The sequence below is a fragment of the Balaenoptera physalus genome (assembly GCF_965194825.1).
Source record: "Balaenoptera physalus genome assembly, chromosome: 19".
Lineage (NCBI taxonomy): Eukaryota > Metazoa > Chordata > Mammalia > Artiodactyla > Balaenopteridae > Balaenoptera > Balaenoptera physalus.
Window position 1 is genome coordinate 36,366,865 of NC_138900.1, and position 27,997 is coordinate 36,394,861.

Sequence of the window (27,997 nt, forward strand, 5' to 3'; positions counted from 1 at the left end):
TCTCAAATTACAGTTCTTCACCCTAGATCAGTGTCTGTCAAATTTCAATTATTTGTATACCACCTTTATGAATCTTTCCATTTAAAGCAGGTCCACATTCTTCCTTCTCCAAAATCTTGGGGCCAGATGGGTTTTACAGTTGAACGTTTTTAAGGTTTAGAAAAGTAATACAATGCATATTCCATCTATGACATAATACCTCTAGTGGTCTGGGGCGGCATCCCATAATCAAATAGACAAATATTTCTGCAGCAAAATGTCTGAATATTCACACAAAGGGAGATGAATAGAGAATAAAAACAGCCTCGCCTAAGTTCGGTTCAGATTTGCTGCAAATGTGTTGCCATAAATTTTTTACAAAAAACTTTGTTTTTCAGAGCTTTCAGAATTTGGGAATTATAGATACGGCATTGTGAGCCTTCATTTCTCTTTAACTCAGCCATTTGAATAAGAACAATTGTGCTTTTTTGTGAACAAAAGGAAAATTTATATCATAAGTGGAAAACCAGTATTCTTTGCCATAAATAGAACATAACCACCAAAAGTAATACAATAAAAGAACAATGATGAATTTCATTCTAGCAAGCCATTAGCTACAGAAGGTTTGTGACCAAGTCCTGTGTTTCCTCCCTGCCTCCTCTTTCTCTCTGCCTCTCTCTCTCCCTCCTTTATCCCTCCTTCTCTCCCTCCCTCCCTCTGCTTTTGCCTCTCCCTCTTTCAATCTATCTGTTAAAAAAAAAAAAGAAAGAGAGAGTAGCAAGTATTAGGTGTTAAAAACATAGTGGCACCACACTGAGACTTTTCTCATTGATGTAATAAGGAAGACTGAAAGGAAAATGGAAAAGAAACCCTTCCTACGTAATTCAGTGTGGTTTAATGACACATCCTCTTAGCTAAGAATCAGATCACGTCCCACCAATGGTAGAGGCTCACCACCACCTACCTCGCTTTAGTCTTAACACAAACTCATCTCAGTGTTTGCTCCCGTCCCCGGCCAGCCCTACCTTCTCTTGTCAGATGTTTGGAAACACACGGAGGTCTTCAGTACGCAGCTGCAAAGAAACTTAAGTTGTGTAAGACCAGAAGGGTCCAGGAAGCGCTTCATTTTACGTGAAACCCACTTTATACCCGTTAGATGTGTTTTTTGCCTTTGTCTATGGCTGCCTGTGTGGAAGACACTGTAATTACCAGAGTAGGCAAACATGACTGGAGAGATCAACTGTGTGTACACAACTCCGGTGGCTGCGAGTATATTCTCCTCGATGGTCCCTGGTCCCTTCAGAGGCCTCGGGATGGTTCAGAGCAGTGGTTGCTCAGACTGAGATCCTGTGACAGCGGCATTAGCATCACCTGGGAACTTGGTAGACATGCAAATTCTTTGGCCCCAGCCCAGACCAACTGAATCATGAACTCTGGATGTGAGACCCAGCAATCTGGATTCTAACAAGCCCTCTAGGTGATTCTGATGTTCATTAAAGTTTAAGAAGCATGGGAGAAAGGAGTACAGGCTCTGAACCAGCCTGCTGAGTTTGAATCCCAGATCTACCCCCTCCTAACCTGTGACCTTGAATAGGTTATTTAATCTAGCCACGCTCTATTTCCTCATCTGTAAATTGGGACCTTAATAGTACTTACCTTATGAGTTGAGGATTAATTTATTAATAGATGTAAAGTGCTCAGAATAGGTTTTGGAAATATTCCACAAATATTCATATTCCAAATTTCCACATAAAACCTTTACTTACAACTAACAATGATATTGCTTTTCTCCAAACAATAAAGACATTTTTTTTTTAACAAGAAAGCGTGCTATCGGTGTATCCTTTTCTTTTTTTTAAATGGTAAGTTACCTTTTTATTTATTTATTTATTTATTTATTTTTGGCTGTGTTGGGTCTTCGTTTCTGTGCGAGGGCTTTCTCCAGTTGCGGCGAGTGGGGGCCACTCCTCATCGCGGTGCGCGGGCCTCTCACTATCGCGGCCTCTCTTGTTGCGGAGCACAGGCTCCAGACGCGCAGGCTCAGTAGTTGTGGCTCACGGGCCCAGCTGCTCCGTGGCATGTGGGATCTTCCCAGACCAGGGCTCGAACCCGTGTCCCCTGCACTAGCAGGAAGATTCTCAACCACTGCACCACCAGGGAAGCCCCCAATAAAGACATTTAATAACTATGTTTTCATCTCATGCTTAAAATTAAGGTTCACAGGCCTTGTCTTCTAAAGAATTGGGAGCTCAAGTCTACTTCAGCAGAGGCAGCCAAATGACGGCCCACAGGCCATACACAATCCTTAGACGGTTTCAGATTAGTTGCCAACACTTAAAAATTGAAAAATATCACAGAATCAAGATTTCTGGATCCCCTTGAAAACTCTGGAGCTCAGACAACACTGGCGTCTAACTCCCTAGAGCTGTGGTTGGCCTGAGGGGAGCTGCACCCACGCCCTTTAGAGGGGCCCGTACTCTGCTCATCAGGGTCCCCAGCCACACACAGGCAAGTCAGCTGCAGTCACGTGTCATCTTCCTGTTGTCTATGACAGGTGGGTTTGTGAGCCCTGTCCTCCTGCAAACTCCAGAAGCTTCTGGTATGTTCTCTGTGCACACAGTAACCAACCGTCCCAATCTACCTGAGACTGAGGGGGTTCCCAGGACATGGGTCTTTCATGCTAAAACTGGGAGAGTCCCAGGAAACCCACGACGAGTTGGTCACCCTATCCGTGCCGCTCACTCCCAAATCCACATCCCAGGAGCCTTTCCTGATATTCTGGTCCCCATTCCCCACTACCATGGAAAATATCTCCCCTGCAAACTCCACGTTTACCTGAAAACACACTTTCTTCATTCATTTGTGCATTCCACAAATAACTTCTTGAACGTTCCCTCTATAGCAGGCACAGCTCTGGGCAATGGGGATAAAGCAATGAAGAAAAGAGGCAGAAATCTCTGCCCTTACGAGGTTATGTCCTAGCACAGGGGAGACAGGCAATCAGTAAAAGAAATGTGGTGTATGTTATAAGACCAGATGCGTGGAGAAAAATGAAGAGGGGAAGGGGGATGGAGAATATCATGGAAAGGGAAGGGGGTTCATAGAAGGGTTCCCTGAGTAAAGGACATTTGAGAAAAGACCTTAAGAAGATGAGGAAGGGAGACATGAAAATATCTGTTGAAAAGGGGTTCGGGGCAGGGTGAAAGGCCCTGAGATGGGAGTGTGCCTGGAGTTTAAGACTGTGGCAGGACCACAGTGAGCCTCACCTAGGAGATGAGGTCAAGGAGATCACGGCGGCCACCCAGTTAAGACTGTTTAGGCCTTATGTGGACCTTGGCTTTTAGTCTGAGTGAGTCAGAGGGCCACTGGAGAGCTCTGAGCAGGGGAGTAATAGGAGTAATAGGACCTAGCTCAATTATTTTTCTAGAATAGTCATCAATATATAACAGTTGTTTTTTCTTCATATCCAAGTAAGTCAGTTCAAGGAAACTCCTGTAATTTCAGCATCTTTCCTGTTAAAGACAGGAACCCCGTTTAACATCATGGGGTCCTCAGGCAACAAAGATTGATGTAGAACCAGACAGTGAAAAGAAAGACTTACCTCAGTTCATCTACTGAGATTTATGGACTGCAGGCTAATATGCTTTTGCACAGGAATATTTGTGTTTATGAAGACATTCTGATGAATGATACGTTTTTTCCCGTTCATGAAATTTTCAACATAAAAGAACCCAGAATTCCTATTTTGAAATCCATTGTGCCATTTTTATTCTGCCTGTATTTTAATATAGCATCAATATTTAACTACTCATTAAATGAAGTGTGACTTTTATAGTGAAAATGTCAGTCTTTGCAGTTCATTAAATTCATTTAAAGTATAGCTGCTTGATATTTTTTTTCCCCTGGAAGAATAAAAGGACTACGAATTGAAGGCATAAACTTTAAAGTTAAGCATGTGTTTTCTTCAAAATTAACATTCAGGATCTGTAACATTATTCATAAGACCAAGAGAGTGTTTGCATCTTCCTGCGTTTTACTTAGTGACTGTCATCTTTGTAGAGTACGGAGCTGTTTATCACAGTTGGATATGACCAGTGGAATGTCACTGTGGACATTAAGATGTCATAAGCTATTATGAATCTCTGGAATTCTGCATGTAGTATTAAAAAAACATTATCTTGAACTATGGCATCAGAAAAAATACACCCTGGAAGATGTGAAATTTAATAACTTGCTGAATCCAATAGGCCCTAAAAGTAGTCTATTTTAAAAATAATTATGATATGACATTTGATCACCTGAAAGAAAAGGATATATTAGAGGTGGAATCTGAGAAATGAATTCTAATGAATTTTTTAGATGTTTGTGATTCCTTCTTCCTAAAATGACTATACTTTACACGTAGGGGGCAGTAAAATGCAAATGATGTCAGATCACCACGGGTACGTGTTCACGATGACAAAATCTCTTAATGAGATTTCAGAAGACTTCAGCATTTCTGAACAAGACATAAAGGAAATGAACACCCCCAGGTCCACCTCTTCCAACAGAGGCTAAAAGGGACCCAAGTCTTGTGACAAGAACACAGCCACACACAGCCCCCCCCCCCGGCTGCCCTGTTACCCTCCCCTCCCCAGGCCAACCCTCATGCCAGGTCCACCCACCCTCCAAAACAGAAATCTAAGCACAACCCTTGAAGCAAAGTGCCTGAAAGATAAACCTCAAACTCTGAAGCGTGCAGGGAGAGACCTTTCGAAATCCAGCCTCTGTCTTCCCCTCCGGGTGTCCATGAGAACCCCCGTCCTCTGCCTCGTCATGGCCCCATGACTTTGCGTGACGCTGCTTCCTCCCCCCGGATACCCACCCTGAAGTTCTGTTAAGGTAAAATTCCCAAAACAGTTTCCTTACCTGGAATGATCGTTATAAAAGAAAATTTTTACTTTGTTCTATTCTGGTTTCAAAAGTCTAAAAGGTGTTATATTTGAGAAAAAAACAAGGTCTGGGGGGTTGGCTTTTGAAAAAGAAATATGCAGGACCTGACTGCCACTGTATGTGCTGAACTCACTGCACCTAATCAGCTAGAGTAAATAAAATGACTGGAGAATCTTTCTGATGAACCCAAAGGTTGATGGCTGGAGGAGGAGGGCTATCCATGTATTTGTTAAAAATGTAATGATCCGGGCTTCCCTGGTGGCGCAGTGGTTGAGAGTCTGCCTGCCAATGCAGGGGACACGGGTTCGAGCCCTGGTCTGGGAAGATCCCACATGCCGCGGAGCAACTGGGCTCGTGAGCCACAGTTACTGAGCCTGCACGTCTGGAGCCTGTGCTCCGCAACAGGAGAGGCCGCACCGCGATGAAGAGTGGCCCCCACTCACCGCGACTAGAGAAAGCCCTCGCACAGAAACGAAGACCCAACACAGCCATAAATAAATAAATAAATAAATAAATAAATTTATTAAAAAAAAAATGTAATGATCCACTTGAAGAAGTATGTGGGGTTGTTTTCTCTTTTACTTCTGCCCTTTTCCCTGAAGCCCTCCTACTGGAAAGGAAATGGGAAAAAAAAAAAAAAACTTATCTGGAGTCCAGAGCACCTACCTAAATTACTAAGACAGTAGAACACATACAAAATAAAATAATAAATCAAATTCTACTTCAGGCATCTGGCCGCTTGCTAAGAAGCATGCAGCCTGCCATCAGCAACTTTACCAGCTACACCTAGAGGGGCAAACATTAATTTCAAATCAGTGGCTATTGCCAAGCATGTATGAATGTATTTCATTGCTTCTTTGTGATCAGTGACAGTGGACTGGGTGGGTTACAAAGGCAGTAACTAAAGGGAGGGCCTCTTCTCACGCCTCTGCTGCTTTCCACCACTGGGAAGTCCATCCGAGTCCCATGGAGTGTAGTACACATGCGTGTGCGTGCACACACACACACACACACAGACATACAGATGCACACAGACACACACACACCCTTCCAACATTTCCCAAAATTTTTGTATTTTCCCCACTCCCTCCCTTCCCTGTTATAAGCATTAATACTATATTAATTTATAACACAAACCTGCCAGGTAAATCCAAAAGGAAAAGAAAGTGAAAAAATGTACGATACATCCCACTGAAAGATACCCACAACTGAATTATTTGTGCCTCTCTTTAAATAGCAAAAATTTTGGTGTGCCCATAAAGAACTAAACGTTCATTTGTTTTTATTTAGATCTTCCAGGATTGGCTCTCCAGGAACTGCCCATATTGGCCAAAGTAGCTACTTTTTATAAGCTACTGCTGCCTCTAAGACATTCTCCCACATTCCCATTGGCTTAAGTATTCTCGTACTCTTCTCAAATTTGTAGCTGCCCAAGTTTAATTACCCCAGAACAATCCAGTCATCGACAGCTAACTAAAAGAGTGTGGAGTTTTTCTTCCCCCATAAATCTATTCATTGAGATTCCACCAAGCCTGGAATGTCCAGGGAAAGATTCAATAATCAGGGGAGAAATGAGTTGCAGAAACTCAAAGAGAACAGAATAGCCAAGGCAGGAGATTACAAAGCCAAGCGATGAGGACTTACTGAATTAAACATTCTTAAGCAGACTTACATACATAATGAATTGGTCAGTTCTGTCCAATGTTTCTGAAAGAGATTACCCTCCCAACAAGCCAAGCGAGTGTTCAAGGATGGTAGCTCGGATGGATTCCCGAACAAAATAAGTGTTAATCACTTTATCTCCCCCGATCTTTTTTTTTGTGAAGAAGAGCAACTTTTCATTTCCATAAAGCCTTGAACTCGTTGGCTGGTAGGGGATGGGGGTGGAGCTGCGGTTGAGAGAGGGCTGGTTCGAGGATGCGGACAATGAAGTCCCTGAAAAGGGGGATTTCCTGACAATGAAACCCTCCTGATCAGGGCAAGAGAGGGGACATTGTTGTCTGCAGCGCTCCCCCTTTCCTTTGGGAATTCCAAGCGTGGTAGAGAGGGGAGGGTCGTGGTGACAACTGCTCTGGGAAGGATCAGCCAGGTAGGCTTTGCGATTTATTGCTTGCGAAACGCTGGACCACCACAGTACATGTTCTTGGAATTTGTTCTTTTAAACACATTGCTACGGGTTCCTTAAGACATCCTGTCAGTTGTTCAAGGAATGTGTAAAGTAATCAGCCTATAAAATCTTTAAGCAAAGGGATACCGACAATTAGCATAAAACCTTCCAACTAGTTGTGAGTGGAGATTTTTCTGTACACCAGACACAGTGTTGGGTTCTGAGGACAGAGCATCCAATAAGACAGACGTGGTCACTCCTCTCAGGAGCTCACAGTTTAGAAGGCCGACACTATTTCTTAAGCTTCTATGCACGCCATACCATACAGAGTAGCCACTGCAAAATATTTGAGGGACGAATGAAGAAAAGACTTCTGAGCTTGGGGTTCATGTGGCTCAAGACTAAAAAATAATAATAACAACTAGCAAGTAGACTGGGAATGACCAAATATATGAAATAATCAACCTGAGTGTGCCCCCCAAGTTAGAAGAAATGGGATGAGAAACAGAAATCACCCTGACATCCAGATCCTATCTGTTATTTCATGCAATCACTGCACAGAACCAGTCATCGGTGGTGTTTTAACAATTCACTCCAAATAGCTTTGTGACTGACTTACTTCAAGTATCTAGAGACACAGGTGAACCCTAATTGAGCCAAGTCCCAAGTTCATGAACAATTATTCCAATTATTCCCTCTAGTGAACACAGATCTTCTCTTCTCAATCTGCTATATCACACAGCTTTGCAAATTCAAAAGTTATTTCTATTAACCCAGAGAGATCCCCAAACAAAAGAGAGAGAAGGAAAAAGAAAGGAAACAGTTGCCAGAGGTCAAGACAAGTGTTGATTCTTTTACCTGGTCCAGGGACTTCCTTCCCTGGTGACTCCCTCAAAATGGACACTGGCCTTCTTAGCTATTCCAAGGCACACACAGTGAGGGAGCCTCCTTTTAGCTCCATCAGGCCCTAGAGAAATAACTGCCCTATATTTAGATAAATGCCCTTTGTAACGAAGGAGTAATTCATCCCAGTTAGCACTTTCTAAATGACAAAACCAGAAAGTTTTCCAAAATATTCCTCTAGCTCAGTGGTTCCCTACCAGGGGCGATTTTGCCCCCCAAAGGATATTCGGCAATGTCTAGAGATGGTTTTGGTTGTTTTACTGGAGGTGCTACAGGCATCTAGTGGGTAGAGGCCAGGGTTGCTGCTAAACATCCAAAAATGCACAAAAAGCCCCAAAACAAAGAATTATCTGACCCCAAACATCAATAGTGCTGAGGTTGAGAAACCCTGACCTAGTTATATATTAAGCAAAGAACAGAGGGTCCACATATAAATGTTTAAGGTGTAAAGTCCTCCAAATAGTTCTGTTCATGTCGGGATATTCTGGGGCAAGATTCTTTTCCCACTGTCTATGTTCCACAATCTATCCGTATCTTAAGAAATTTACCTGATCTTTGGCTAAAAATAATAACCTAGAATAATAACGATGATAATATGTAATATTAATGAAGTGCTTAGTATATAGAGAGTTACAGTCAATATTTACAACAACCCTACGTTATAGATGCTACCATTATTCTCTACAAAGTAAGCTTATTTATTGCACACAATGATCCCACATAGCAGCTGGGTTTATAAGCCTCTAAAATGTTAGTGCTACGGGGCAGGATTTTCTCTGTTTCGTTCACCAATGTCTATCCACCACCCAGCAGAGTAGAATCACCATTTTAGAGATGTGGACACTGAAAGGCTCAGGAGCAAGCTGGAGATCACAGAGCCCATCCGTGGTGAAAAGTGGCTCAAACCTGGCCTCTGCCCTCACACCCTGCCAGCCTGCCAACTGCTCGATATTTGGAGTCATTAAAATCCATTAGACCTCTTGGGCCAACCTTAGATAAACAACCTAAGGAGGAATGAGTCAGGCTGCTTTCCAAAGTTACCAAAATAAAGTTTTCCACTTTTCAGGAAGCTGATTAAACAAAACAGTGGCCCCAAGACAATGGTAAAGTACATCTGCATTGCCATGAGTCACTTTAAAGCAATCTAAGAGGGTGGCTGGTTTTATGAGAGGTTAACTGCTTCTCTTAATTTGGGCAGGGCTCACGTGGCATCAGGAAGGCTTCCCCGAGCCAAGACAGCAGGGTTTTCTCAAAGATCAAATGCCCTGGGTGTGCGCAGAAACGCTTTCCAGCCCCTAGGAAGCCAATTCGTGGATCCTAGGATGCATGTGTGGACCAGTCTCCACTTGACAACTGGTCCAACGGACCCCCAATGCTGGGGTAATCTTAGCAGTCTTCAGGTAAAATTAAAACTACATCTACTCAATTAAGATAGATGCTAATGATGGCAGGATGTGAACATTTAGGAATTAGTACTTTTTGAATGATAAGAGAGCTCAAACACTGATTTGAAGGCTCAGGGACTATCCCAATTTCCCTGTTTTCATCATTTCAATAGACTCCCTAACTCTGGGGGAAATATCCTAAAGGAGATGAACTCTGGCAAGCGCTATAAATTGAGAGTTATACTCGTCCTTATAAAAAGACCAAAAGGGGAAGGGATACGTTTGTTTTTTATTTTTACAATATTGACACAACCAGTAGACTTTAATTTCCTAAGTGGAAATTTCTCTTGTAGAAAGATACTCAAAGTATTCTTGACACTATGCAAACATGCTCATTGTACTTAGAAGTATTTTAAGTATTTATTCATAAGCTGCTTTTCTCCACAAAAGAACTGGGTGACTTTTAAAAGTACAATTGATTCTAAAGACAGAGGTAATATTTCTAAGAATCAAGGCAAAAAAAAAATTAAGAAAATAATAAAGCCAAGATTACTAGCACTCAGGAATGCATATCCTACTCTTCTGGATAGTTACTAAATAAGTTTCATGCTGGACTCCAAGCTTCTTGACAGCCCATGCAAAGAAATGAGAATAACAAGATTAATAATACCCATTAGATAAAACTAAGTGATTTTTTTTTCCAGCTCTTCCTGATACAGTAACCTAAAAAGATCCTCTGGTAAGTCATCCTAAAAAAAAGACACTATGAATATGTAATGGACTATAATTAAACAGAACCCCAAAAAAAGGATGTTCATGAAACTATTATTCATAATTCCGCTCAATGCAAAGTCCTAGGAGTGTGCAATTAATACCTGAGAGAGACCCAGTGAAGGCAACTGTGGAGAGGGGTGTACAACAGTGTGTCGTCCTAAGCATTCAGCTCTCAGGCTGGCAGAAGCCTCACATTAAGTTAGGTTATCTGGATGAATGGATGCACTGCATCTTTTTCAGGCCATTCTCCATAAATATATTATTTCTTAAAACAGTTTTTAATAGGGACTGAGCACCAGATTTAAGGGACTTCCCTGGTGGCGCAGTGGTTAAGAATCTGCCTGCCAATGCAGGGGACATGCGTTCGATCCCTGGCCCGGGAAGATCCCACAGGCCGCGTAGCAACTAAGCCCGTGTGCCACAACTACTGAGCCTGAGCTCTAGAGCTCGGGAGCCACAACTACTGAGCCTGTGCACCATAACTACTGAAGCCTGTGTGACCAGAGCCCGTGCTCCCCAACATGAGAAGCCACCGGAATGAGAAGCCTGCACACCACAACAAAGAGTAGCCCCTGCTCGACGCAACTAGAGAAAAGCCCGCGTGCAGCAACAAAGACCCAACAGAGCCCAAAATAAATAAATAAATAAATAATTGTTTTCAAAGAAAGGACCATCATTTCTGATAAGAAACTAAAGGACAAGAATTCTGCATCAACCATCGAGTATGATGGCCAAACATCATCAGAAAAAAATTTCCCAGAAAGTTAAATTCTCATATATGGGTTATGCTACGCTGGGAAATTTTAGTAGTCAAGCAATGAGGTGTTGTCTATGGTCCAAAAGTTATCTGTTAACTTAGGGTTGAACTGGCCTCTTTTTTAAAACAAATATCCGTTTCTTTTTCCTCTCCACATCTGGACACTGTTTTTTGTCTCTCTTTCTAGATAAGAATCTTCTCGATCACTCTCAACTATTGTCACTCTTCTTGTCTTCTGTTGTCACTCTTCTTACTTTTCGTATTAGTCTATCAGAATTCCTTTAACCTGACTTGGTTTTCCTTCACTTGGTTTCTGCCCTGGACTTCCACAAGTTTCACCCTAATAAACACACAGGCTCAAGGATCGTAGGGAAGCGGGATGGATGCCAACTACAACCCGCCATCTTGCACCTGCTCGAGGGCCGGTGTTTTCAAAGTGTGTAACCATGAAGAGATGTTCAGATGATCAAAATGGTATACATCACGACTACAGTGTTTCCTAGGACTCTAGGATTAAGACAAGCCATAAAAAAGGGAATGTGTAGTATAAAATTTAGCCCACCGGCAGTTAAAAAACCTGTTAAGCCAAAGCCAGAATTGGAAACAGTATTTGAAACATCATTAATGCAGACAGAGCAAGGCTATTATGCCACCAAGAAAGTTATTTACTGTGAACAACTGGGCTTTGAGGGCCAGCAAAAAGAGCTATTTCAAATTAATATTTTCAAAACAACTGATATGTCTAAGCAATGCACGAAAATATTAAGACAGGCAATCCTACTTTGTGGTGCTGATCTACAACCACTGAAATGACCCTGAGCAGAACTCTAATGTTTAATAAAATTCAACAATCTTTTTCTAAGGAATTTTGTTTTTGCTTAATGTGGTTAACTTTGATACTAGATATGGAGGGTCTTCAATGTCAAGTTGAGGACAAAGCAATTTATCTTGTAGGCCAATACTCCCATATCTATTATGCATACTGGATTAATTTAATTGATATATAAATTTTTTAATTTTAATAGTTTTGCATTTATTGTATGGGTAAATTTTACACGTTGCCAGCAATACAAGCTTCCCTTATGCAATAGTTGTATAAGTTAAAAAGTGAGTCAATGTAAAAAAATTTTTAATAAATAATACTGGTGGTATGTAGATACGGCCAAAAGGAGGTGGCAAGTCTGAGAAAGCATTGGTATAAACAAAGACGAGCCATTGGAAGTGCTTTTAGAAGGAGAATGATGCTTAGACTAATATGCTTCTGAGGATCAAACCGAAGTGGAGTGCAGATTTGATTGCAGGTGGGAGAAATTTAGAAAATACAGAGTCAGTGAGGAGCTTGTGGCTATGGCAGAGGCCTTGGCTAGGACACTGGCAGTGGAAAGAAAGAAGACAGATGCAAAAGAGGTCATGAGAAGAAAAATGAAGACGGCATGAAGAGTTATTGCCTTAAGGGAATGAAAGGGGTCAAGTAATCACAATTAATTTTTTGTATCTGAAAATGATGAGGGCATTGAGAGAAGTGGTGAAAACTTGAAGGGGAGCTCTGGGGCAGAGGGATGCAGGTTGCCATATGGCTTATGTTTGATTTAAATTGATGGCAGGCAGGGAAGTGGCGATAACCTATAGAGAGCTGCCATATAGGGGATGAGAAATGTAGATCAAGCCAGAGATGAAGATTTGAGGCCTTGGGGTAGACTGCAAAAAAGGCCCCAGTTCTTCCACCTCCCTGTATCCATGCCCCTTTGTCATGTGATTTTGCAGCAGCTCCTTTCAAGAAATGGAATCTACCTACTCTCCCCCTGAATCTGGCTTTAGGCAGTAGAACGTGGTAGAAGGAACAGAATTTCTGAGCCTGAGCTCAAGGGCTCTCTGCACTTCTCAGAATGCTACTACCATGCAGGCACTTGTGTACATCTTGGCATGCTGGAGGGGAGAGACTACACGTATATGCAGGAGAAGCAAGGGGCCCCAGTGGACAGTCAGCCAATCTCCAGAAACAAAGCCTCATAGCCAACCTGCTACTGCCCACAAACACATTAGAGAATCCAGCCAAGATGAGAATAACTGCCCCACTGGGCCCAGACTAAATTACTGACTTGCAGAATCACAAGCAAAACATGTTTTTTGTTTTAAGCCACAAGGTCTACTTTGTTACACAGCAATGGATAGCCGATACAAACAACGTCAGAGAGGGAACAGCTAAAGGCAGAAAGCAAGATCCACATACAAAGTGAAAATAATACAGGGGCAAAAGAGCAAGAAGCCAAGCTTTGGGAGGACATTCCCACTGCCTGGGAAGAGGAGGGAAAGCCGCAGACAAGACAACAGAGCAGGAGTACCCAAATATGTCAATACAATATTTGGGAACCAGAGACATGGGAGATCACAGGAGACAGAAGGATAGTCATCAGAAAAGCATGGCCCCAGGGCTTAGAGCAGGATCTAGCTTAAGTAGGCACTCCACATTCTTGCATGAATGAATGAAGTTTGATCGGGCAAGGCAGAGCTCACAGGAGAAGAGGAAAAAGATAGTGTCAGTAATGCAAGAAGGAACAGAAGCAGACTGCAGGGTGTTGAGGTGGGCCTGAGTGGGAAAGACATGGAACCCCAGGGATAGATTTCTTGTTTGCGCCATTGTTCAGAGAGATGTTAAAAAGGGGGTCCACGGAATCAGATGAAAGAGTCGATGTGGATGGTCCTTCCTCTAGGACTCACAGCTACCGGCATAGCCAGGACCAGCAGCAACAACATCACCTGGGAATGGGTTAGCGACGCCAACCCTCCGGCCCACCCAGACCCGCTCATCTGCATTTTATCCTGACCCCCAGCTGACCTGCATGCATATCCCAGTTCGAGAAGCACTGCTCTGCGAGGTCCAGAGACAAGGAAGAAAGAATGTTTAATTACATCTTGAGAAAGTCATTCTGTTTTGAACTCCTTTCAAGCCCCCAGATAAAATCAAAGCCAGAGTCTCAGTCTGGTGCTAACACATCTTCCACACCTCCCTAACACTTGCAAATCCCCCTTTTCAACAAACAGAGAGCAGAGCCTGAGGCCAGCAAGGTCTCCAGTGAGCTCTCCAGAATACTGTTTACTCCCCTGGTATTTATCTTTAGGATTTTCTTCTATGTCTGGGAAGTGATAGGGTTTTCCATTTGTGATGGTCTTCATTTCACATTAATTTATGTAAGGGAAAAAAGTGACTTAAACAAAACCATGACATGTACTATAATGTGGATAGAATGAGGAGACAGCCAAAGCTGTGACAAGTGAGGTGTCCCTCAACAAACTGAAGATTGGAAAATCTGTAGTGGAGGTCAGAGGACATCTGGGCACATTTGAAAGTAGAAAAAGGACTAAGACGGGAAAGGTGGGAGCTGTCCGCAGAACCAATATTCAACAATCAGAAAGGGAACGACGCTGTTGGGGGAATTTCTCCCAAAGAGTAGAAACTGCTCTCCTCTGGGTCTGGATAAAAGAGAGAAGCGGTTCCTACACGAGTGAGGATGGCACATGAGCAATCCCTAGCAGATAATATCAACGTTCCTCATGAAGTGGAAGATGAGAGTTCCCTCCTAAGAGTGAGGGGAGAGCTGGTCCGACTGTGACTTAAAAAGAGTGGAGAGGACTTGGACTCTCCGTTTGGAGAACGTCCAAGAGAATAAACAGATAAACAGAAGGACCCAAGTACACTCAGAGAGCTTTCGTTTTTAGTAAGGGAAACGGACACAGTGTTCAGTTACCCTAAAGTTGAGAAATGAGGCTGACCAAAGGCTGACACAGCCTACACAGCAAAAGGAGAGGGGGCTGAGGAAGCTGCCGTGTCTTTGCAGTCGAGGTTGCATGGTCAAGGGTAAAAGAAAGGGGCCAGAGGGTTAAGTGAGGAGAAAGGGCGCAAAGAACTGCAGGTTTCTGGGGAAGAAGATTTGGTGAATGTGTGGATACGATGAGTCACAGGTAAGCTGGGTTTGATCAAAAAGGAAACGCATCAGTTGAAAAACAATCTAGTTTTAAAAAACGCAACTGAAGATTGACTCGTACGCGAAACTCTACTACCCAGAGTTAGGACTTGAGAAATGGCGGTGTAAAAATTCAAGAGGTATTTTGAAAAGAAGAGAAATTTGGGCTTAAAATACAGGTAATCAATTAATATTAGGACATCGGATTTGCAGTTCCTACAAAGACGCAGATCAATCGTTGGGTATTTTAAGCATGCCCAAAATAAAACCCCAAAGCTGAAGGAAGGATTGAAAAGATAGCACAGTGGATCTCTTTCACCAAAAGAGGACCCTCCAAGGAGCAAATAAAACCTAAAATATTGAATGACGTTTAGCAAAAATACAATATTACAGTTTGTACACAAAATCTCCAACTTTGAGGTACCCGAAAGGGTTCCTTGGACCTCACCCATCACTCACTCATAGGCACTCACCCCTGCTTCTGCAGTAACTGAGTGTTCCCTGGGCACGTGGCCAGCCACCACCTGGCAGTCACAGGTGTGGCCGTGTGTCTCAGTTCTGGCCAGTGAGAAATAAGCAAGTGTCCTGTGGCAGCCTCTGGAGACTTCTCTTGACCACATTTCCTTCCTGCCGGTTGGACCACGATGATGACCGGCACTCTACCTTGGACCATAAGGACAAGGGTCACATGAAAGTTACAGACAGCTTGGGTCCCAGATGTCTATGAAGCCCGCCTAACAGCCCAGTACTACTTACCTCTGGTCTTCATTAGGGACAAGAGAAAATCTATCTCATTTAAGCCACTGCTGCTCAAGTGGTTTGGGGGGGGTGTTTCTGTTTGTTTGGGGTTTTTTTGGTTTGTTTTGCTTTTATTTGGCTGCACTGCACAGCTTGTGGGATTTTAGTTCCCCAACCAGGGATGGAACCTGGGCCCTCGGCAGTGAGAGTGCGGAGCTCTAACCACTGGACCACCAGGGAATTCCCTCAAGTTTTTTTTCTGTTACTTGCAGGTGAACCCTAACTAACAGCCCTTTCTTTGCCTGCATTGAAGTTTCCCCTTCCTGGACCATTTCTGGAACACTTTCACCAAACCAACCATTGGCTTCTGCCTAGAACATCTCCCTATGTACACACATTCACACACACACACATGCACACGAACTTCATGAACACTCACATACGCACACCTGCTCTCCTACCAAACTAGAGGTCTCCTGAAGGCAGACCACATCTAATCTCAGCCCCTCACAGGAAGTGCATTCCTAATAAATGCTTGGTAAATAACAATGATGACATTTGCATTAAATCAGCACAGGCTATTTCTGGTTTCCACAAAGAATAAGAAATATGGACAACTCAAATCCTCAAAAATCGTCAAAATCGTCAAGCTTCACTTCATTTAGCAGCCTAAATGGACTTTTTTTTTTTTTTTTTTTACTACCTCATGCCCACTCCCCTTTGCTGTGACATCAGCGTTTTGCTCTCCCTCTGAGGATCCATTGCTCCCGACTCTTGGCCTATGTGGTTTCCGTGGGGCTGCCAGTATGCACCCCTGATCCTGAGATGGGTATGTGATGTTGGGCCTGGGCACGTGACCCAAGTCTGTCCAATGAGACTCAGTGCAGAGGAGGTACAGAAACAAGCAGGGAAGAGAATCTCCCCTTCTTGGGGAAGCTGAGCCGTGCAGGTGTGACTTGGAGCTGCTACTGAACATCTTCCCACCACCCAAAGATAACCTGACTGAGAAAGAAGCCGAACAGATGAAAACAGAACTAATATAAAGGAGTCTTGACGGCATCCCTTTGTAACACCTGGATCCAGCCATGCCTGAAGCAAAACTTACAACCCCTTTTCTATTTAACTCAGTTTGAGGACTTTTCCCCCCTTGGAGTCCAAAGAATTTTTACTTATACAACAGTTTAACCACTTCTCCATTAAACACTGTTGTTAGAATTTTTTGAGTAAGCCAAATAATGAGTTGAGTTTCTCCCTGGAGACAGGCATAAAGGAGTAGCAAAACAGATCTACTAGTATGCTTTATGAGTACTCAATAGTTCTAAATTTAACTCATCCTTTTTTCGAGAAAAACCAACTTCCAACCAAACATACATATTTCATAAAAGTGTTCTAGCCAGGTCAGCATTTGAGACTTCTCCTTCCTATACCTAGAAAATTTTTAAAAGAAAGTGGAAAAATTTTGTTATTCTGCAGCACACCAAAATCCCCTGCTCATTACAAATTAGCTGTAGAAATTGCTGGAAAAATCTCACAATATAGTAGTTACACTACATCAATTTAAAATATTTTGAAAACTTACTTCCATTACAATATTTAATATAATTCTTCTATATAAACAATTTATAGTCAACGTAGAAAAAACCACATTAAACTCGCAAGATATGGAATAGAAGGGCCCACCTTAAAATCTATCTCCTCCAAGAGAACGAATCTATATCATTCAAATATGTATTTAGAGTGAAATCCAAACACTTCTTGACATTGGCCAATTTCTTTAACTTATGGATTATCAAGACATGACAAGTATTCTTTTATAAACAAAGTAAAATTAAATTAAGATTAAAGATAGAATGTTAGTCATACAAGAAGGGCCATTTTCCAATGGCTAATGTGTTTTACACCAGAGTGGAACATATCTAAAAGAACATGGCCTCCCAAAGGAAGGGATTAGGATACAAACCTAGGAAACAAAGAAAATAAAATGACCTACTACAAAGAGAGAAGATAAAACCTGTCAGAAGCTCATGCAGACCTTGAATAAAAGCCTCTACTCCTTTTATTTTAATAGGGTTTTTTTTAAAGAGTGCTGAATCCACCTTTAAAATACACTGAATTTATAAGCATACTTAGCAGAAATCCTGTCCTTCCTTATTAACCACACTCAAAACAGATTCCCCAAGATACTTATGACATCACGAACATGTCACAAAATCCAGTTTGAAGTTGCATCTCTTACACAAAGAGAAACACATGAAATGTTTTAATTCATAAATGGCTGACGTGGTTGTAAAGTATGGTACTGCAAATTTTGCATTATTCCCACTTGATGATAGCCATTTAAGACTGTTTCTTTCCAAATAACTGTTAAGATAGAAAAGATATATCATCTCACACACACACACACATACACACACACACACACACACACTCCTTTTTTATACCATCCTTGTCATGGTACAGTAAGATTTCCAAATTTTCTGAGTTTCACGTGTTACGTCCTAAAATACTGCCTCCCTAACTGGGAAGTTGGATTACCAAACACCGCACCAGCCAACCCTCAAGACCAAGGATGCGTCCTTGCCACCCCGTCTCCTTACTCTTAGAGAAGTCACTTCTGTTTCCAGCGCTTTATCACTTACAGGAAGCCCCCGACTTTGGTTCTCCAACCCTGAGCTCTCTCTCTGAGTTCCAAGGCACGGGTAGGTTCCAGGGCACCCACTTGACATCTCTGTGGGAATGTTCCACCCAAATATCCCATATCAGCGTTATCTTTCCTTCAACCCCAGCTTCTCCTCTGGCCTCTCTGCTTCTGTTCGAAGTCCTAACATTCATTCAGGTCCCCAGTTCAAACACCCTGAGTCGTCTCCACCTCCTCTTTCTCCTTCTTAAGCTACAGAGATGCTCTGTTCGGTGCCCTCCTCTCCTTCACATCCATATTCACATCTCCTCAGTTCAAATCCTTCTCGCACCTTTATCTCGACTGGCTAGTGGCGTCCTCCCTGGTCCCCCCCGTCCGCCACCTCCTGTCGGGCCCCACGCTAATCTAGTCAAAAAGTCAGATTCATCTTCACAAAATTCAACCCCAACCACATGCTAGCCCACTCAAAATTCTTCAGACGTGCTCAGCAGCAGACACGGGTGTCCTTCCAACAGCCTCCTTCCTTGCTAACAGAGCGTAACATCAATTATGCTCATGTGACAAGTGTCCAGCCCCAGGGGATGACATGGGATTGGTCTATGCTGATCACAGCAATCCCCTTCTTCTTTGCCAATGACTGGCCTAGGGTGGGCATGTGATCCATTTCTGAACAGTAAGACGAAAGAGTCTAGTGGAACTGTTTCCAAGAAAGCTATTCTTTCTTAATAAGAGATGTGTAGAAAGAGAAAGTGTTCCTTTACTACCACTGCCACCCACACCACTACCCTGCTTCTCATTTCGCATGCTATCGTGTGAGGATGTGACGCCTAGAGCTACAGCAGCCAACCTGTGACCATGAGGAGAATGTTGAAATTCCAAGGATGGCAGAATAAAGAGAAAAGTAAAGGGGGTCCTTGAAGACATGATTGAACCATCCAAAACAGCCTGAAATGGCCTACCTAAAGACTTACTAGTAAACAAATGTCCTTAGGGTTTATGCACTGTTTGTTGTTCATTCTGTTACCTGCAGCCCAAAGCATTCTAGCTGATAAACTTACAAAGAACAAACTACTTCCCTTACCACTGAAGGCCCTCTGTGCCATGCTACTCACAGCGTGACATCATCACCTGAGAGCCCCACCCCAGACCTATGATTCAGAAACTCTAGAGGTAAAGTCCAATGCTCTGTGTTACAAAAAGCACTCTGGGTGTTACTCGTCTATGCTAAAGTTTGAGGAGCACGGCTCTATAATATGATCACAAATTATTCTTTTCCATTTCATCTACTATCCTACATACCGCAAGGAACACTGGGTCTGTATTTCTCCGATGACAGTGACCTCATTTCACTAGGTCTGAGCATCATTTGATGTTTCCTTAATTTCATCTCTTTCTAATCAAAGTTTTCAAACTCGAAGCCTCCTGGGACCTGAGAGGTATACAGAGGGCTAAGTATGAGGAAGAGGGAGTGGAGAGGACCACGGTGAACTGTGGAGGACATAGCCATCTGAATCAGGGCAACTGGCAGATGATGCCACGCAAGGGTACAGGTCCAGTATTTATGATGAAAGAAAAACTGGAAATCCAGATTTATATGCAAAGATTTTTAGAAACAGACAACTAATTTATTTTTTTAAATACTGGTGCAAAGTAAACAAAACAAGTCCTCAAGTGGATTCAGTGTCCCCCTGACAGTTTGTGACCTGGAGTAGATAGTTCTTGAAATAACCACACGTACTTTGAATGCTGTGGCCACGTACAACCATTGACTTCACCTGAAATGACTAAAATTAACATTCTTTGGCTAACTGTATATTAGGCTTCACTGAGCACAGGGTTCTCATCAATATTCCACTGGCTGACGTGGCAAAATGGGGAGTTTCTGGACCTCAAGTTTGTGTCAGCAGGACTGCTTTATCCATTAGTCACCATAGACGGGACACCTAGAGCTATAAGCTTCTCAGGAGCCTACAGAAATGTTTAAAATGTAGAAAAACGTAATTGGCCACACAGCACAGAAGCAAGCGTGCGTGCACGCACACACACACACTACAAAATTAAAACTAATAGATGCTCAATTAAATGCCTACAAAATACAAACATAAGCCACCTAATCAACATCAACTCAGATATGGTACCATGTCATATCGTATTAAATGCAGGATGTGGAGGGGACCCCAGATCAATAGGGCTTAGGAATTGCCAAGGGCCTCAAAAGGCCCTGAGTGCCAACCAGGAACCAACCATTCTGTTCTAGGTCTTGTCTTCTTTATAGCAATCACAAACTTCGTACCCAGTTGTACTGCCCCTGGACGTTGCTCACTTCAGGATCCTGAGCCTAAAACAAAGTTTCCAACCATAGCTGCGTGTTGGAATCACCTAGGGAGCTTTTAAACACACTGCTGCCTGGATCCCATCCCCAGAGATTCTTACTGAACTAGTCTGGGGTAAGGCTGAGCTTGAGTATCTTCTACAAGCCTTCTCCTACCCAACCATGGCTGAAGCCAGGGCTGAGACCCCACTGTTCTAGAAGCATTTCCAGAAACATTCTCTGAGATAGTCATCTTTCCAGTTAGGCCATCTTGATTTTCTTTCTACTGCCTTGGCCTGGAACAAAGGAAGATCACGGTACCATCAGTGGACTGATTATCTAGAACAGGGGTTGGCAACCTTTTTCTATAAATAATAAATGTTTTAGGCTTTGCAAGCCATGCAGTCTCTGTCACAATGACTTAACTCCGCCACTGTGGCATGAAAGCAGCCCCAGACAAGATGTAAACAAATGAGTGGGGCTGTGTTCCAATAAAAGTTTATTTATGGACACAAAAGTCAATTTCATGTAGTTTTCACAGTCAGGAAATATTATTCTTCTTTCGAATTCTTTCAACAGTTTAAAAACCAACCTTAACTTGCAGACCATGACCTGTGGGCTACAGTTTGCCAACTCCTGACCTAGAATGACTATTCCATTGGCTTGAGACCATAAAACTAACGAATGATAGAATCCAAATTATTAGATTAGAACTACACTGCAAGTGGTTAAATTATACCTCCTCCACTCACTCAACTGAATTATCCACATAGTCGAACACCGTAGTAGAACTGCCCACATAGTTGAACGTAAACTAGAAATGATTTATTTAAAAATGATTTTTGAATCCTCATCTGCATATGAGTTTGTTAAGACAAAAGTTGCAAAGGAGCAGTACACAGGCATGCTTTGAGGGTCCCACATAATGATTTCAAGTATTTGTTAATTTGCAGCCAATACTTAAAATTCAGGATATTTCCCATGAAAACCCAGATTATCATTTTCTTGAAAAAAAAGAATTGCAGAACGTGGAGATACTGGGTCAAATGTTGGCATGGCAACAATCTACTAATGCTGAGCAAGGCTCCCGCTTTAAATGGGGCACGTTCTCCACTTGACCACAACCTCTAGCTTCATGAAGGTTAACTGGCTGTTCCTACAGACAGAGTTTATGACCCTTGCTCTAAGGTCCCTAGAAAAACCTTTTATTTCTTTCACAATGTGGTTTCCACATCTTGGTTAAACACCTGACATGGAAATCTCTCAATCTGCTCTCAAAATTCAACACCCCCATACTCCGGACCCTAGAAAAAATCATGAGTTCTCATGCTAGTGCAAGATATCAACTAAAGGAGAGTTTCAATCAAATCCCCCTCCCCTCTCAATATGTTCTCAACTTGAACCGTGGTCTCCAATAAGATAGACCAATGACAAACCACCCTTCAGTTCCTCTTATTCTTCAAGCTAGCCAAGGTAGAGGCCCATGAGGTGGAGGGAAAGTGCTCACATCAGAACATCTTAATTAAGCAGAGTGATAAATAACACATATAATAATTAGAAAGCAATGTTTGGGACAGATGGAGTTACAACAGCATAGGACTATTCTACATAGGGTAAGAAGCCAACAGCCATATTTTGAAAGGGGGTGGGGAAGCCCTAAGAGTATGCAGAAAAGCTAGTAACTAGAGTTTAGTCCAAACTCATTATTAACCCAATGCGTGATTTTACCTTGCTTACACCTACATTAAATGTAACAGTGTATTTGGCGGGGGGGGGGGGGGGGGGGGGTGGTGAGGAAGGCAGACTTCTGACCACTACATGCTGATTGATATGTTGCATATTATCTTCTTACTGGTGAAGACAAATTGAACCCAGGGAAAGAAAAGTTCCAGATATATAGACAATGGGTCACTAATTCACTTGAATAACATAAGGCTTTTTTTAAAAAAAAGATATAGGTGTTAGTTTAATTTGTTAGCTGCATCAGAAAAAGAAATGTTCAAACAGTAGATTTTCCACTTGAAATTAAAATGGAAATTAGCCCTGAGGAAATAGAGATGACTTTAAGTTTATACATCAGTGGCTGGTTCATGAATTATTAACTGATTTTAATGATCCTGGCTATATTTTATTTGAAGTTATTCTCCTACTTGCAATGACTTTTGAACCCTCAAAACTCTTTCATCCATTCTCCATAGACAGAGTACACACTTTCATGAGCGCTGACATTTAAAAAGGATCCATATACTCACAGAATGTGAAGATAATACACATGCATATAAGTTATACAAAGGACTCGGGTCATTTGTTAAAGAGAGAAACGAATGAAACCCTATTATTCACGGTTTGTAAATAAATTTAACGATAAGCGCTAACTTTTCCCTTGTTAAGCCTGGAGCGGAGGGTTCTGTATTTCTTCTAAAGTTTCCCAGATGGTCGTTAAAACAAGAAAGGGCAGAAACAGACTTTCTTTGAAAGCCATCACTTCCCATCCGGAAAGATAACGCACATGATCAAAAGTTAAGTCTTAAAAGATTAATGATTACAGGTGTTTTCAAATAAGATACATGCATGTCTTTGTACGCTGGTTTTTACATTTTCAATATAAATCTATATTGAATAACGCCACTTCAGACACACAAGTTAGCTATGAAATGAAATGCTATAAACCTTTAACTAGCACTTGCTGTTTTATACCCATGAAGTTAATACTTCTTCTTCTACTGCATTCTCCCCATAAGGAAAAATTACGGGGAATAAGGTTGGGTTTTTCACTTCGGAGATTAAGAGTAGGAAAATACAGTATCGTGGCTCAATTGAAAGATTATTGTATTTTTATCTGCAAGGAATGAAATGCGAACATCCCTTAAAATAAGTACAATCTGATTTCTACCAATATTAAGCACTAACTTTCATAAGTTGGGTACACAGAGCACTTAAGACGACAGATTGCTGAATAACTAAGAAACCGAGTTATTTCAGGCGAATCGCTGCATTAGGAAAATATGACAGCAATCCAACTTGCATCCTCACTCCTGAAATTGAACAAGCATCTCAATAAATATTGTCTGTTTTTAAGCCATCTAGACGCTCTCAGAAGTAAATGTTCTGAGTTTAAATTGACTCGAAATAGCCTTTCTCAAAAAATAAAAAGAGACACACACAAAACACCCACAATTTCCTCTGGTCCCTTGAAGTACCCTTGGGATCCTAGTGAACAGAGAGATTTGCCACGCATTGCAGTGACTGGATTAGTACAAAAGGTTTCTATTTTGGTGTCATTCGAGTGTTGCTGATCTTAAATCAGAGAAAGAAGTAGTTACATTAGGCAAGGTAATGGCTTCCAAAAATAAGAGCATGCCCAGCTATACAAGGCTTGAATACACAAGGCTAAGTTGTAAGGAGATAAATAATACCCCACTGGAACAATTAGGTGGATTCTCAGAAACACTACATACATAATTAGGCTGCCTAAGTCCCTAACTGAGCATACATGGGAGACTTTTTAAAGCATTTAATAACTTGAGTAAATCCAAAATCAGAGGGCCGAAACTAAACCTTAACTCTGGCTACAGGGATAGGCCTTTTCTTGCTTCTCTTTCAATGCTAAATGTATCACTCTAGGAATTTTGAGAGCATGAACGCTCACCATCACCAAAGGGTTAAAACACACTGAATGATATCCCTTCCTTCTATACTTGTTGGGAGGCCCCTCCGTGCCAGGCGCAGAGCCGGGTGATGATGACACAGGGGAGAGGGGTGAGAAAGAGAGACCCTAATGGTGTTTCACAAACTTCAGCACTGGAGTTGGGAACGGAGTATAAACAAACAGAAAGGAACACGAGCCTCCATCAGCCACGGGGCACAGCAAACTGTTCCTCACGCTTAGATACAAATCCTCCTCTTCCTGCTATGTATTCATTAGTTTTGTATAGCACCTTTCTTTCTGCAGGCTCCTTATTTCCTCCTCTGTTATCCAAGCAATCATAAACAAACTGCGATTTGAAAGAAAAAGGAGGGGAGGAGGGAGGAGCAGGGGGGAAGGAGAAAGAAAAACCACATTCAAAAGGCACAGGCCATCCAGAGCACAGCTCTTTCTCTGAATATCGCCCTCGGGGTGATGTTTCCTCTAAAGCTTGGCCTTGGGGGCTTCAGGAAAGGATAGAGAACGGGAGTCCACGCTGCGCTGGCCCAAGGGCCGCGGTTCTCGCACCGACTCGCCGCTCCGAGCTGCGGCCAGCTGCCCTTCTGAGATCCACCTTTGGCCACCTGAAACGCTGGGTCCTCGAAGTTGGAACAGGGGGAAGTGAAGGAGGTGGGGTGACCCAGGGCGTGGTGTGGAGGTCTCCAACCCTGATCTCCCCGAAATGCCAAACTTACCCCTCCCCCAAAAATGAAAGATAAGAAGCCACTTGTGCTAACCAGGGAGGGGCGGGCACCTCCACTGCATGGTCCAGAGCGCCCCAGCGAGAGGGCAGCAAAGGCCACCTGCGGGGGTCCCACCACTTCGCGGCTCCCCTCTTCCCCCATCCAGGGCACGCTCAAAAGTTAGTTCCTTTCCTTCGCTAAGCGGCCCTGGGTTCAGCTCTCGGGGGCGTGGGGGAGGTGAGATGGGCTGGGAGGGGGGCGGCGAAGTCATCAGACCACGAGATGGGGGACTCCTGCGTTGCCCCCTTCCCCCCAAACTCAGGGGCACTGCGGTCGTGTTTACTAATAACAACAACAAAGAATCACAAGCGAGTCCCCCCTTGCAGTTGTTGGGCTGCTCTTCCCTTCTTTGGGGCAGCCAAAGAGAGTCGGCCGGGGAGGGGGGGGAGAGAGACAGTGGGAGGAGAGGCGGAGGGGAGAGGGGAGCGCCGGCTGAGGGACAAAAAGGGGGGTGGGAAGGGGGCAGAAAGAGTAGAGCGGGAGAGTTGGACAGAAACGAAGGCGCAAAGGGAAAGGAGCGGAGAGGGGAGAGAAAAGTGCAGCAGGCGGAGATCTGGAGCGCGGGGCGCGCCCGGGATGGGGAGGTGGCCCCCGACCCGCCGCCCCCCGGCCCCGGCCCGGCCCGGTCACCTTGCTGTAGCCGTAGTACCCCAGGCACTGCGCGAAGTCCAGGCCGGCGGGGTCCCCGGCCGCCGCGGGGTAGAATCTCACATCCATGCCGGAGCCGGGCCCGGGGCCGGGGGCCGGGACTGGGGCTCGCCGGGACCGGTGCCCGCCTCCTCGAAGCCGCTAGATCCACCGTCGGGGGCGCCCGGCCGGGGTTGTCCGGGGGGCGGCGCGCGGGACTTGGGCCGGAGGGGCGCCGCGACCGGGAGCCAGAGGAGCCCGGGAGCCGCGGCCGCCGCACACAAAGGCGCGGCCACGCGAGCCGCGGGAGAGCGGGAGGCGGCCCGGGGGACGCGCCCCGCCGGGGCACCAAGGCAGCGCTGCGCACCGGCCGGGCGCCCGGGGCGCGGGGCGCGGCGCGGGGGCCCGGGGCGGCGCGGCGAGTTCAGGTGCGCGGGGCGAGGCTGGGACGACGACGGCGGCGGCGGCGGCTGGCCCCGCTCCTCCTCCTCCTCCCCGGGCGGACTGAGGAGAGGAGCCGCGGAGACAAGGGGCCCGGCCCCTCCCCTCCTTCTCCCCCTCCTGCCTCCCTCCGCCGCCGGTCCCCTCCCCGCGCCGCCGCCGCTCCGCCCCTCCCACCGCGGGCAGCTGGCGCGCCGCCCGCCCCGCCGGTGCGCTCTCGGCCCGGACCGCCTCCGGGCGCGCGGACCCCGCCCCGCCGGCCCCTGCCCCGCGCGGCCCCTCGCGGCTCACCCCGCGCCTCGCGCAGCCCTCGACCGCCCCGTCGCCCGCGCCGCGGCCTCCCCCTCTCCGGGGCCCCTCTTCTTCCCACCGCGCCCCCCTTCCCTCTCCGGTCCTCTTTGTCCCCGCTGCCTCGGAGCGCTCCTCGCTCCCCTCCTTCCCTCGGCCGCTTCGGCCAGTCCCGTGCCCGGTGTGGACCCCCGCCCCCTTTCGGACCCTCGCTGCCCTGGGCCCCCGGCCCCTGCCAGCAGCATCCACGCGCCGTCCGCTCCCTTCCCACCACCCCTCTTTCCCTCGGGTTCCACTCCTCGTCCCCATTCCTTCCTCGTGGGTCCCCCGATCCCTCTACTCCACTCCGCCTTCCCCCACGAGTGTCCCCTTCTTGGAGGCACCTAAGCCAGCAGGTAATCTGCACGATTGCCTCCGAAGAGCCGGGAGCTGGGAGCCCCGTGTACACCTGTGGTGTTTTCCAGGAGGGGTATGGGGGCCTGACCTTTCACAGGTAGGCAGACTTGAAGCTCCCCGGGTTAAGCCTCATGTCGCTTCTCTTCGTATTTTCTTTGCTCTTGTTTGTATTCGAAAGGCATTTGAGTAACTGGATCTAGGCGGATCACTCACCGCTCTCTGAGAGAAAATGTCCCTATTTTCCTAAAAGGTTCTGGGTGATTAACTTCTTCACAGTGCACTCACCCACCCCCCTCTTGATTTCTTTCTCTTTCTTTAAGCTACATCTTTCCCCCCACCCCCTTGCTTTGCGTTCATCTGACAGTTTGGCCCTCAGCCTTGGCGAAGGGAAGGGATTTGCTACCAGATGAGAACGTTAAGGAGAGGCTGTGAGATTTGCCCCCCTCCCCAATATGGTTGTCTGGTAACTACTTTAACAGGAAGGGAGAAATTTACAAATATTTTAGCTGACACTCACTCACACTTTCGTCCCTGATCACACTTTGCTGGCCCAAGGCCTGAAGTTTTTCAGACAAGCATCACAGGACTTTCTCTTCATTTCGTCTGTTCTCCAAAATAGGCACCCTGGCTTGGTGACACCTTGCGTATGTACCTTTGCCCAATATTATCGTTCTGGAACCAAGCAGGAAAAATAAACTTCAATTAGGCGAAAGTTTGTGTATTTGCTCTTCTCTTAGCAGAGTCGGGTGTTTGGAGACTGCGTGAGAGAGCGGTGTGTATTCAGGAAAGGAACAACTGCTTACGTTGTCGCTGGGTTGACTCCAATCCCCCCCCCTCCTGAAAAAGCTTTGGCCTCCTCTCCCGAGTCTCCATTTAACGTTGACAACCCAGCGGCGCTCCCTAATGGCCCAGCGGGTTGCACAAATTGGCAGTGAGCTGAGATATTATCAGGACAACACCCCATTGAGCAGGTTCTTGAAACGCAGAAGTGGAGGCCCTTTCTCCGGGCCACTGGGCGCCTGTGGCCTTTCCACCAATCAGAGCTGGAGGTTGCAGTGGCCACCTGTTGTCTCGCAAGAGTACATCTTTTAAGTTTCACTATTAGTATTTAACAATGGCGTAGAGTGCAGCATCTGGCCACAGGCGAGGAGCAGCCTGCTGATCTGAGGTACCAAAACAGAAATTATATATTTTTTCCAGATAGTTGTTAAAAGGAGCCCCCAAAAGGCTGGGAAGCGGAGTTTTTCTTTGCACACTCACATTCCTCACCTTCTTCTCATTCTGTCGTGCATCTGCAGCAATCTGAGCTTGATTACAGAGGATGAAGCAAA

At 44.7% G+C, this 27,997-nt stretch overlaps 1 protein-coding gene across 2 annotated transcripts in view; it reads right to left on the reverse strand.

Moving 5' to 3' along the window:
* Positions 1–25,830, reverse strand: part of TOX3 (TOX high mobility group box family member 3) — a 133,963-nt gene extending 108,133 nt beyond the window's left edge. The window contains exon 1 of one of the 2 annotated variants that reach the window (XM_082438907.1): positions 25,545–25,830. In XM_082438907.1, the coding sequence (XP_082295033.1) occupies positions 25,545–25,631 (87 nt within the window). In that variant the 5' untranslated portion in view covers positions 25,632–25,830. The remainder of the gene's footprint in view (positions 1–25,544) is intronic. The other variant, XM_082438906.1, reaches the window with a different exon arrangement.
* Positions 25,831–27,997: the final 2,167 nt, after the last annotated feature.